The sequence below is a fragment of the Penaeus vannamei genome, chromosome 18 (genome assembly GCF_042767895.1).
Source record: "Penaeus vannamei isolate JL-2024 chromosome 18, ASM4276789v1, whole genome shotgun sequence".
Taxonomy (NCBI): Eukaryota; Metazoa; Arthropoda; class Malacostraca; order Decapoda; family Penaeidae; genus Penaeus; species Penaeus vannamei.
In genome coordinates, this window is record NC_091566.1 from 21458196 (window position 1) to 21470695 (window position 12500).

The window sequence follows — 12500 nt, forward strand, 5'->3', positions numbered from 1 at the left end:
TGATCAGCGGAGGCCCAGCCCCTCTGCCCGTCCTCCACATGGCGTCGTCCGAACTAAGCCTTTCGGTGCTCGGGGAGGGGGGAGGGGAGAGGGGAACGGGGCCGTTGAGGTGTTATCAGTAACCTGCTGAGGTTCTGGACTGTTTATTTGCGTCAGGGCTGCGTAGCGTAGGAAGCAGAGTGGAGGCTGTTTGATTAATCACATGAGAGGAACACGTACGTAGGAATTGTTGTGTAGTGTTTGTGCGAGTTAACAAGTCTTTTGCGAGAAATAATTTCTTGCGTTGATATGTCGATCATTGACCGAGCGTTGATTTATCGATAATTCGGTAAGCGTTGATTTGCCGATCATTAAAGTAGGCGTTAATATATCAGTCATTAAGTGAACGGTACTACAGACCACATGCTGCATTCACGCCACGGAAGCACTGACTCCTTGTAATGCCATTACTGACATGTATACCAAGATCCTCGTTGCCAATCAATTCGAGTGTTCTATGAAATGATAATTCTAATCAGATAAAGGCGGATAAGAGATTTCACAACAGGTAATAAGCGTGGACAATAGCCAGCCAGCGGCAGCTGTGGTGGCCAGTGTTTGTGTCTCAGTCGGTGCCCACGCCTGTTGGCTCTTGCATGCTCGGCCTGCCATGTCTCGAGATGTTTACTGCAGGCTTCAGTCTGCTTGTTGTGTTGTTGTAAAGTGTAATTATGAGTGGAAGTGCTTATAAAAGTGATGGCTTCATCTTTCGCCCACATTGTAGCGCGTGACTCCCCGAGCGGGTACAGAGACAAGGACTCAGGCTGGTACGACATGGCGCCCGTGCTAGCGTACGAGCGTGGAGCCTCGTACCCTGATCTGAAAGGTCCGCCCCTGCGGGAGCCCCTCCAGGATTACCTACGCCCCTCCAGGGACTCCCACAATGAGGGGTACGGCCCGTCCCGCCGGAGGAGCTACCAGGACGAATCGGCGCAGTACTTCGTGCGGGCGAGCCGCTCCTCCGGCCGCCCGCACGACCCGCCTCGCAGGACCAAGTCGTCGGCCGCCATCAGACCGTCGGAGTTTTTGCGCTCACGGGACTTTCGCGAAACACTGAGTCCTTGTGGGCGAGATGATGGCGGCGCCTCGTGGGCGTGGGAACCCATGAGCGTCAGGGAAGCCCTACAGGGCCCACAGGTGCCCTTCAGATTCTGTCCTTCCCTGGCAGCGTGTCACATCCCCCGCGCCTCCGTCAGAATCCCTCGCAAATCATTCAACAGGTAGGCAGATTCTCCTTCTATTAATCCATCCTAAGTTTATCCCGAGTCAGGTACACTGTGGTTTAAATCGAGATCATTTTCAAATAGCGTCACGGCCACGGCGCTCGTAACCGAAGGCCATAAGCGAACAGGAACGTACGCGGTGAGTTGTTTAGGAAACTGACATGCAACTCGTCTCCTTCTGGTACTGGACTGTTCACGAGAGTACAGTGAAATTTCCCCCAAATTTAGTGTATATATACTTAGGCTTTAACGCATTTTAAGTGCAGGTGAACAAATAGAAAGGGTTGAAAAGAGTTTTCTCCCGAGGCAGCTCCTGACCATGAATGAGGCGGGGAAGGTCTCCGTCGAACACGCGGGGGAACTATCCAGAGCTTGAAGTGTTCGCGGCCGCCGTTCATTCCCCGTAAACGCGATGACTGGCGCGTCAGGTGTCGCTGCCGTAGATTTATGAATCTCATTTCTGAACTTTTATGGTGCACCTTGTTCGAACAGCCGTTCTGCCTGTCTCTCTCTCTTTTACTGATTTAGAGCGTGTTTATGTGCGCTGTTTAGATTGAGTTGTTGGTGGTTTTGGACATGATGGGGATGTAATTTTTGTTTATGAAAACCACAGAAGAGTAATTCGATAGAGTACAAGCGCACGCATATGCATGTCCACATATATATACACACATCTATGTAAGAACACGCACGCACGCACGCACGCGCACCCACACACCCACACACACACACGCACGCACGCACGCACGCACGCACGCACGCACGCACGCACGCACGCACGCACCCACCCACCCAAACACCCACACACACACACACACACACACACACACACACACACACACACACACACACACACACACACACACACACTCTCTCTCTCTCTCTCTCTCTCTCTCTCTCTCTCTCTCTCTCTCTCTCTCTCTCTCTCTCTCTCTCTCTCTCTCTCTCTCTCTCTCTCTCTCTCTCTCTCACTCTTATACACGTCCACGCCTATTTGTGTGTGTTAATTAAATGAGCAGTTCGTTTGGTCACACTCTACAGAGTTTCATTACCTTCCCAGATATCTTGCATCCACGTCATCGCTTAATGCAAAAGTTAATTGTTATCATAAATTCTGATAAACCATTCCCCAACTTGGGTCATTCGCAGATAAGATTTAATTCCACAACACAGCGTCTCACATTCCGCGGCGTCGCTCCCTGCCTGCCAATGGCGCCGGGCAGGAGGGAAGGCCCACTTGGTACAGCGGATAAACGGAGACCTAGATGTTGAAAGCCTGAAGCGCCTGTTTTTAGAAACGCTGAAATTCACCGCCAGCTGTCACCTCACAATATTCGTGCGGGAGTTTATTGAAAGAATTAGCATAAATGTTTTTTTGAAGGGTTGTCTGTATTTTTTTTTGTTTCATTACAGAAGGCCAGATCATTTTTTTTAGAATTTTTATTTAACGGAATTTATTTTTTCCGGCCATTTTTTAATTTCTCATTCGATATTAACATTGTCGGTGGGAACGAACACGACTGCGAAATGAGCTGACAAATCTGATCTAAATCCTGGAAATCAAAAAGGAGAGGAGGGGGAAGAGGGGGAGTGGGAGGGGGAGAAGGAGAAGGAGAGGGAGGGGGAGAGTGGGGGTAAATGAGAGAGGAAGGGGGGAAAGGGGGAGGCCGACCAGTGAAAACACAGTGGACATTAACTCGCAGGAAGGACGATTCTGGCGCATTGGTATTCCGGCGGCGGGAACAGCGGTCATTGCAGTGAAACCTCGAAGGGGGCGAGGAGAGCGTGCAAGACCGGCAAAAGTTTACTCGGTCCTTCCAAGGATTTTATGGCGGCTGCCTTCACGCTACAGCGACGCCCGACGTTGCTGTGTAACGGCGTTGCGCGGCGCCCCTCGAGGCTCTGGATGTGCTCGGTTCGGGTAAGCTAATTGGCGCGAGGAGAATGACGTGGGGAGAGAGTGCGTAAACTCTTCCTGGTGATAACGCATTCAGCAGGGCGCGGAGCCGGGGTTGTGATGCTGACGCGCGCCCTCTAAAGATGGATAGCCTATGCATCCTCTTCCTTGTTTAGAGTGGCGAGGATGAAAGGGGGATAGAGAGGTGGCGGGCGGAGCGCGGTTGGCTCTGTCGGGCTCCTGAGTGAGTCAGCAGCCCGGAGAGCCACGCCACTGCACAAAGAGCCTCCGAGTGCCTCTCCTTATCGCCTCCGCCCCCCTCGCGAGCAACCTTGCGTTTCACGCTCTGCGCTCGCCGTGCTTGCTAACCTCCTCAGATCTCCGCCAAGGCACGCATAGGAACTTTCCTTTTTGAAGGTGTGTGCCCATTGTTGCCGCGAGATAATGCCGGTCTCAGGTGTTATCGGCGGCCTGACTCAGGGAGGCCAGAATGTTTTGTTCCAACCATTGACATTCAATTGAATATTTACATGTTAACTATAACTCACTCCGTTGCCTCGGTAGCAGAGCTACCGAGGCAACGGGATGAGGTGTCCCCATATCTCGCTTAATAATTTGCAGGTGTTAGGAGCACCTGGGTTGCTCACACCTGTGTTTATTTTTGAAGCAGCGACTAAACAGTGGGCTTCTTTAGCATCCGAAAAGGCGTCATATAGACTCGGCCTTGAGAACCACGGTCCGCCGGAGAAGTGCACAAATCACCTACAGCGAGAAAGAGTCGATTATGAATAGACAAAATAGACAGGATGTATTATACAGTGTCCCTTCTTCGATGGTCTGTCCGGACGTAGCAGCAGGATATGCTCTCCTGTCTTTGATTGGTAATTTTCAAAAGGTTAGTGATAAACTTGGATCCAGTCAACAAACTGAATATTTTGAACCTCAAGGTAAGCGGCCCGATATGGCAGGGAGCCAGGCAAGCAAGGGATGCCCTGGATCTGAGACAAGAAGTGATATCGGCAGCGTAAGTAAAAGTAGGATATCTTGCACATTTGAGAATTTCTGGTAGGGGAGAGAAGCGCACAGAAAGGGAGGAGAGACGAAGTGGAGTAAGAGTGGGTCAAGGAAAAGGGAATGAGAATAGGAGGAAGATGGGAGAAAAAAGGAAATGAAAATTGAGAGGGACGGGGAATATATGCTGATAAAGGCAGAATTCGAACCAGAGTTCAAAGACAAAGGAGAGAGAGAGAGAGAGAGAGAGAGGTAGAGAGGTAGAGAGAGAGAGAGAGAGGTAGAGAGAGGTAGAGAGAGAGAGAGAGAGAGAGAGAGAGAGCGAGCGCGAAGAGATACAGACATTGCGAAGTGATTTAAGATATGTGAATGTGGTGTTGTGTCAGGTAGAGTGTTCAATCCTGTATGCTGCCAGGCGGGTAAAGCGGGCAACAAGCGGCACCTGTAAACCTTGGAGTACCGTTGTGGGGACCTCCCTCTACCTCTCAGGACTATCTGCTCTTCTGTCTCCCTGCCTCCCCTATTACTTACTCCTCCCGCCCATGTGTCTTCCTTGTCCCGGTATCTTTTTCCTTATTCGTTTCAGCGTCTGCTATCTCTCCTGAATCTCACTTCGTACCGATCTCGGTCTGTGCCGGTATCTCTTTATCTGCTACGTTCCCTATCTCTTTAACTTTCGAGGGGTCTCTCCTTGGTCGTTTGTTTGTGCTCTTATCTAACGCATTCTTTTTTTTTTTACTGTCCGTTTTCATTTGCATTTTTATCTGTGTGGCGGTCTTAGTGTCAGGTTGTTTCTCCGTTTGACTGCTCGTTTTCTGTCAATTCACCTCTTCAATCCTCTTAATCGGTCTTCACAGTGGTCACCTCACGAGTTGGGTCAATCTTTCTATGGTTTTGTGACCTTGGTTTAAGGGTAGGAGTCACGTGGGCGAAGGGGTCGTAGAGGTCGTACGTAGGGTGTCGAGAGGGTTGAGGTCGTGTAAGTCGTGTTAATGACCCACATCCGATTTGAATGATTTCGTCGCGAATCTGGCAAGGTTGAGTGACAGGCGCAAATAATGGCAGAGTTTGTCGTCTTTTTTTTTTTCTCTCTCTCTCTCTCTCTCCTCGCGCGCGCCGGAGAGCCCCCGTGCGCTGTTTGATAATGCCGAGTGTAAACAGGTACCTCTCTCGACCACTGTCAATATTGTCCCTCTGAGGTGTGACGGCGCGGTTGCTGTCTGGAGGCTAATTACGGGATTTTTGATTAACTTGGCTTTTACACACTCTTTCGCTTTTCTCTCTCCTTTCTCGTCTTCTGTCTTTCTCCTCTCTTCTATCTTTCTCCTTTCTCCTCTCCCCTCACTCCTAATTTATCCTCTTTCTCCTCTCCCCTCACTCCTAATTTATCCTCTTTCTCCTCTCCCCTCTTTCCTCTTCTATCCTCTTTCTCCTCTCCCCTCTTTCCTCTTCTATCTTCTTTCTCCTCTCCTCTCTCTTAACCCTTCTCCTGTTCTATCTCCTTTATCGCCTATCCTCTCTCCACTCCTCTCCCTTCGTGTTTCTTCCTGCATCACCATCCTAAGACCTATTCATTTACTAGTAAAAAATGTAAAAAAAGATAGACAGTATCATGTAGGTCCGACAACATAGGCGTGGCTGTGAACGCCGTATGCTAGACTGCGTTCCTTTCGGTCTTATAAAACCAAACTCTAAATATATGTCATGAACGCGATATCTACTTCATAACCCCCCCCCCCCCCGTAATGACCAAGGTCGCCACCATACCCTCAGGCTAATTATGCCCATTGTAAGCACCTAGCCCTCCCCCCCCCTGCCCATGTTCCAGTCATCAATTTCATCAATCATCTCAACATCATCAGCATCACCATCCGACACCGTAAGGATCGAATGCTAGTGGGTGCGATGCCCATCCCGAAAGCTCGTGCCCAGTACATCACCCTGTCATCACAGCATCATCAGCATCACCGGCCGTCACCATACAGATCGATCTTCAGAAATGGTAACCGTGCCAGAGCCTCAGGATGCCGATGGCCAAGATGCCCAGGACTGCCAATCACCCAATCACCATATCACCATCCGTCAGTACCATGGTGCCCAGTACCATGATGCTCAGTACCAAGATGCTCAAGACTGCCAATCACCCAATCACCATATCACCGTCCGTCAGTATCATGATGTCCAGTACCAAAATGCCTAGGACAGCCAATCATCACAGCATCACCATCCATCACCATAAAGACCCGAGTACCATAAATGATACCCATCCCTGAGCTCCATGCCCAGTACCAAGACACCGGGTACCAAGGTGCCGCGTACCAAGCCAGCTGCCCCCAGTACAGCCATAACTAGGTCCTCCGCCGCCTCGAGACCCAGCAAACTTTCCCCTTGTGTCTGTTGCCAGCCTTGAGCATTCGGGGCATTCTTGTTACCGAGTTATTTGGGCTTTTTTTCTTAGTTACGTCACTCCCCCTTCTCTCTTGCTAATTATTAGGATTTTTCCCTCCTCCTCCTCCCCTCTCTCTCTTTCCTACCTTTTTTTCTCTCGCTTTACGTCCGTATTTGGCTTGAGTTTCGGCGGGGGGGGGGGGGTCATTTTCTCGGTGAGGGGTGGGTGGGAGGGAGAGAACTTATATCGGTTTTGAGTTCGCGCGCGTGATGACAGTAAGGGTGAGATTTGCACCTGATGACCCAGTGGCATAGGTGACCCAGTCTCTGTCTCATCTCTTGACTTTTCTGTTTCTTTATTCGTTTTTTCTTCTTTTCTTTTCTCTCTCTCTCTCTCTCTCTGTTCTTTCCTTCTTCTTCTATTTTCCTCTTCTCTTTTCTTCCCTTTTCATCTCGTCTCCTCGTCTCTTTTTTTCTCTTTTCTTCTCTTCTCTTTCCCCCCCTTCACTTCGGTTCTCTTCTCCCGCCTTCCCTTCTCTCTCTCTTCTCTTTTATCATCTCTTCTCTCTTCTCCTCTTCGTTTTTCTTCTTCTCTTCTTTCTTCTTTTAATTGAACTTTTCTCTCTTCTCTTCCCTTCTCTTTTCTTCTCATCTCATTTCTTACGCCTGGTTTCTTTATTTCTTCTCTTTCTCTCTTTCTCTCTTTCCTTCTCATCCTCATCTCTCTCTCTCTCTCTCTATCCATATTTCTCCCTCTGTGTGTCTCTCTCTCTCTCTCTCTCTCTCTCTCTCTTTATCTCTCTCTCTCTCTCTCTCTCTCTCTCTCTCTCTCTCTCTCTCTCTCTCTCTCTCTCTCTCTGTGTGTGTGTGTGTGTGTGTGTGTGTGTGTGTGTGCGCGTGTGTGCGTGTGTGTGTGTGTGTTTGATTTGATTATTTTTTTATCTTTAATTTGGTTTCCTTTCTCTTTCTGTCTCTATCTATCGTATCTGCCTGTCTATCTGTCTAACTATCTATCAATCAATCAATTTCTTCCTCTTTCTACTCGGCGACCTGACCCTAATGCGACCATGATGAATCGAGATCCGAAATTGACGTCATTCTTCGGGCGTGAACTTGGTGAGTCATGGCGTTTAATGGCGCAAGCTTCAGCGCCGTAATGAAATATAAGTAAAATCTCGGAGCATTAAGCGTGGTCACATTCTTATGCTCTCATTTTCTCTTTCTGTTTTTTTTCTCTTGTTTTTTTCTTTCTCTTTCTCGATTTTTTCTCTTTTTTTGTCAATTTTTTTCTTTTTATTGTTTTTCTGTATTTTTTTCTACTATTTTCTCTGAAATTTTTCTCCTTCTCTCTCTCTCTCTCTCTCTCTCTCTCTCTCTCTCTCTCTCTCTCTCTCTCTCTCTCTCTCTCTCTCTCTCTCTCTCTCTCTCTCTCTCTCTCTCTCTTTCTGTCTCTCTATTCTTTCTTCTCTCTTCTCTCTCTCATTTCTATCTACCTATCATTCTGTCTATCCGTTTATCTATCTCCTCTCTCTCCCTCTCCCTCTACCTACCTCACGCCCTCCCTCCCCTCCACCCTTACAAAATCACTCACTCACAAGCTTATCCCCCCTCCAATTCTCCCCAGCTCCCCACCCTATTTCTTATATGGTCAGGTACGAAGCTCACTGGGGGCGGGTCCATTACCCTAGGGGGTGTATGGGGCGTGGGTAGGGAGGGGTGCAGCCAGTGTGTTACCTGTTATACTCGTCGCGTTGTGTGGAAAGAAGGTTGCGCAAGCCAATTTAGAATGCATGAATGTTTCCAGCGATTTGAGGGGGCAGCGTCGACTCCTGTGTGTGGTTGGTTGCCTGATTATGCTTGCGCTTGGAAGACCGGGTCAGTTAGGTGCATGAAGGAGGGGGAGGGAGAGGAGAGGACAGGGGAGGGGGTGAGCAAGGGCGTATCGGGTCTTCTTATCGCCCGCTCGCTTTCGGGTCGTCCGGTGCTAACGGTGTGGCTTCGGGGTTGCCCTGCTTGGAGGCTTTTTTTCTGGTTGCCGGGTCTGTTGGTGTTTGTCTTCCCCTCCGGAGTGTTGGGTTTGCGGTGCGGGCGCGGTTGCTGTCGTACTCCCTCGAGCGCCTGTGTGGGGAGGACGTCACCGGGTGATGTCACTCTCGGCCAGTGGTGCGTGCGTGTATGTTACCCTCGAGGCGGTGATGTCACCCTCGAGCTTATTTAGGTCATCCTTGGGTGTTGAGATCATGATTAAAGGTGGTGATAAGGTAAATTTGTCCCATCTAATTGGTGTTATTAGAATAATACGTGGTCTAATCAAATGAAGGATAAGGTACGTGCTTTGAAGCGTGGTTCCCAAAGCAACGTGTATAATTATGCAGCATGATCGAAAAAAGTAGCGTTGAAACCGCTCATAAGATACCCAAGGAAACGTAAACCATCACCTCCTGCGTTGTCAAAAACTCGTCGTGGTCACAATTAAGGCCCTTTTAAGGCAGTATCATTAGCGGGCACACCCTGTCCACCAGGGCTTATCACGCGAGGAGCAAGCGAGATAAAGTCTGTATCTCTGGGTTCCTCGCGTAGCCACGTCAACGCTCTCCACGCGAGGGAGTCTCGTCGCCCCAATAATGCACGACTTCAAGTGCGATAGAGCCCGAGCGCGGCGGCGGAGGCATGGAATATGGATGGGCGGGCTTTCTGTGTCATCGCGGGAGGCTTCCACATTCACGCCGGCCGAGGCTTTGGTCGCCCGCGAGCAGGTCATCGTGCTTGCCGGGGAAAAGGGTCGCGAGGCTCGCGTGGGCGTGATATACCGTTTGCCTCGGAGCTGAGTGCAGCCGCGACGGGGGCTCTCGCCTGAACCCCCGGGGGAAGGCATCATCACGGGGGCGAGAGCGGGTCTCGGGATTTCGTTTACACGTCGCGGCCTTCTGCTGCTGTTCCGGGGAATTCACGGCGGGGTTTGTGCCTCCCGCTAATGGCGTCTTGAATTGTGAATTAGGAGGTTATTCTGCCGACGCTGCTTTGTTCCAGTTTAATAGCCTTCATTGATTATCTCAAGAGTTCGGTTTCATTTCCTGGTCTTTGTTGGATGCAAACTCAGAGTCGTGTAGAAAAGGTGTGTTTATTTATTTTTTTTATTATTATTTATTTATTTTTAGAAAATGTTTTGCCGTTAAGACGACCCGTGCGCAATGTATGCAGAAAGGGCGTCGGGGTGTGAGGGAGATACAGGAACTATTGTCTTCCTGTAGGACTTCTTGTCAGGACGCGGAACCCATCACGCCGTCAGCAGGAAACGGAATTTTCAATTTGTATTCTATTCCGCACCGAATCGTTCGCGCCTTTGGGGACACACGCCGGAGGATGGGACTTACGTAATAGGAAAAAAAAAGACAAGGAAGGTTGTCCATGTTATGGTCCTCGTCCAATGTGCCGATTATACATTTACTATTTTATTTTTTTATATGATAATTCTTGTGAATTTATCTGTTTCTCTTACTTTGTGCGAGGGGCAGGTGATACTCCCCCAAGGGCGTTATGTAGAAACGCCTCCGTGCCAGGGTGCATAATGCAAGACGATTTCACATGGCGTGGCCCAGATCGGGGTATTGCGGGCCCCGCATGCACAACCACTTGCTTAAGGTGCGGGGCGGGGGGCAGAGGGGGTAGGGGGCAGAGGAGACATGGTAGGGGAAGGGAGGGGATAGGGTGGCCTGGGGAGGGGAAGGGGATCAGGGTGGAGGAAAGGGTAGGGGAGAGGGTTTGGGAGGAGGGAAGAGGAGGGGAGGGGTTGCATTGTTGTCACACGGTGGCGTTGGCTCATCTGGCGTGGAAGGTGGATGAGGTCAGGTGTATAGATTAGCGGGATATCCATCTCTTTCGCCTTCGAGAACAATCTTAGACGTTTGTATTGGATTCATTACGTATGCCAGGAGAAAACGACAGAAGTTTGATGACGCTCTGCTAGGGGCAGGAAGTGTAAGAAAACCACCCTGGAAGTTCGATCTTGAATGTAACTGTTCAGGAGTATCCGGAGAGTTGAGTGTTGCAAGGCCGCGGTGACTTCTTTTTTGTCTTCTTTTAAGTGCACTTTGCTCGTGCACGTGGCTCCTCCGTCTGCCGAGGCGTGTGGCGAACTTTATGCGATCGGGTGATGTTGCAAAGGTCGGCTGGTGACACTTCGATTTTTGGTTTTTAATTAGTTTACTTTGTTATTATATTTTTTGTTGTTATTATTATTATTATTATTATTATTATTATTATTATTATTATTATTATTATTATTATTATTATTATTGTTATTATTATTATTATTATTATTATTATTATTATTATTGTTATTGCTATTATTATTATTGTTGTTATTGTTATTGTCATTCTTCTTTTTTATTTTGGTAAAAGCCTGCTTTCAAATTATTTTTATCACTGTTGTTGTTGTTGTTGTTGTTGTTCTTCTTCTTCTGCTTCTTCTTCTTCTTCTTCTTCTTATTATTATTATTATTATTATTATTATTATTAATATTATTATTATTATTATTATTATTATTATTATTATTATTATTATTATTATTATTATTATTATTATTATTATTATTATTATTATTTACTGGAGGACCCCCGTGACCACTTATGGAAGGGGAAAGGGGCGTAGGGGGAGGGAGAGGGGGGGGGTGGCCTGTTGGACTGTTGCCAGCAACAGCGGAGAGCCTCACCCGTTGTCCCGTTGCTGTCTGCGATGATCTCAGGGGGCGCTCTCCGCTCTCGCATCTTTGTTAGTTTTTTGAGTTCGTGATGTTCCTCTTGTTGGGAGGCTTTTGTTCTGCGGTGTTCTGCATGGTCTTTGTTGCCGGTCGAGCGCTCTGCCGACTCCGAGTTTTAGAGTAATTTCGTTTTCTGTCTTTGTGCGGTAAGTTCCTTCTTCACGCTCCTGTTCAGGGTTTTCTTTGTGGATCGATCGCTCGGGCTTGATGACTCTCTTCGCCACCTGCCTCGGATTGAGGGTTTCTGTGCTGCACGCACGCACGCACACACCCACGCGCGCGCACAGACAGACACACGCAGGCACGCACGCACCGTCCCACACACTCACACTCACTCTCTCTCACACACACACTCATACTCACTCACTCAATCACTCAATCACTCACACACACACACACACACACACACACACACACACACACACACACACACACACACACACACACACACACACACACACACACACACACACACACACACACACACGCGCACATGAGTGTGTACATACCCACATACATACATACATACATACATACATACACATACATGTATATACGTATATGTATACCAAATATACGTATACATACAAATACACAAATGCATGCAAATGCCCATATACATAGTGCTGTGCGTACATAGATAAATACATATATGTATACTTCTTATCCCCACATCTGAAATGGGCGTCGATGGAGGCGGTCGCGACTTGGCCGAGTATGAAAGGCGGATAATGAAAGCCAAGGGAAACCATTCAGCGTCGAGATCTTCCCCAAGATGGTCAAGTGTATGGACGTTGTTCCCCTTCCCCTCCCCCTCCCTCCCCACCCCTCGGCAAGTGGCCCACATGTTCATATATATTATTGTTAGGCGGAGACAGGGCCCTTCCTATCGATCAGGTGGGAGATACGCCTATCCGCACGGATGCCCGGGGCACCTAGTGACAATGGCTGCTCAGAAGGCGCTGCTCGCCGGATCCGTGTGCCTTGTCGCAGGCGCTGTCCGGGAACTTTTAAGCTTTTATTGTTTTTTATGTGTGTTGTCTTTCGGTCGTGACACACGGGATTTCTATCATTAAAAAATCCTCCTACTTATGGGGCGCCTCTATTCACAGTGAATGTTTTGTACTCATGTGCTCATCTTTGGAGTTAGAAAAAAATCCAATGGAAAATGTTCAGAAATCA

At 48.6% G+C, this 12500-nt stretch overlaps 1 protein-coding gene across 8 annotated transcripts in view; it reads left to right on the top strand.

The window, feature by feature from the left end:
* Positions 1 to 12500, top strand: part of siz (Brefeldin-resistant Arf-GEF family protein schizo) — a 408468-nt gene that overhangs the window by 160125 nt on the left and 235843 nt on the right. For 4 of the 8 annotated variants that reach the window (XM_070132993.1, XM_070132999.1, XM_070132994.1 and 1 more), the window contains exon 1: positions 568 to 1259. The exons of 1 other annotated variant lie outside the window; for it this stretch is intronic. In XM_070132993.1, the coding sequence (XP_069989094.1) occupies positions 736 to 1259 (524 nt within the window). In that variant the 5' untranslated portion in view covers positions 568 to 735. Of the gene's footprint in view, positions 1 to 567; positions 1260 to 12500 lie in introns of those variants that run through there. 3 more of the 8 variants (XM_070132998.1, XM_070133001.1, XM_070133002.1) reach the window with 1 other exon arrangement.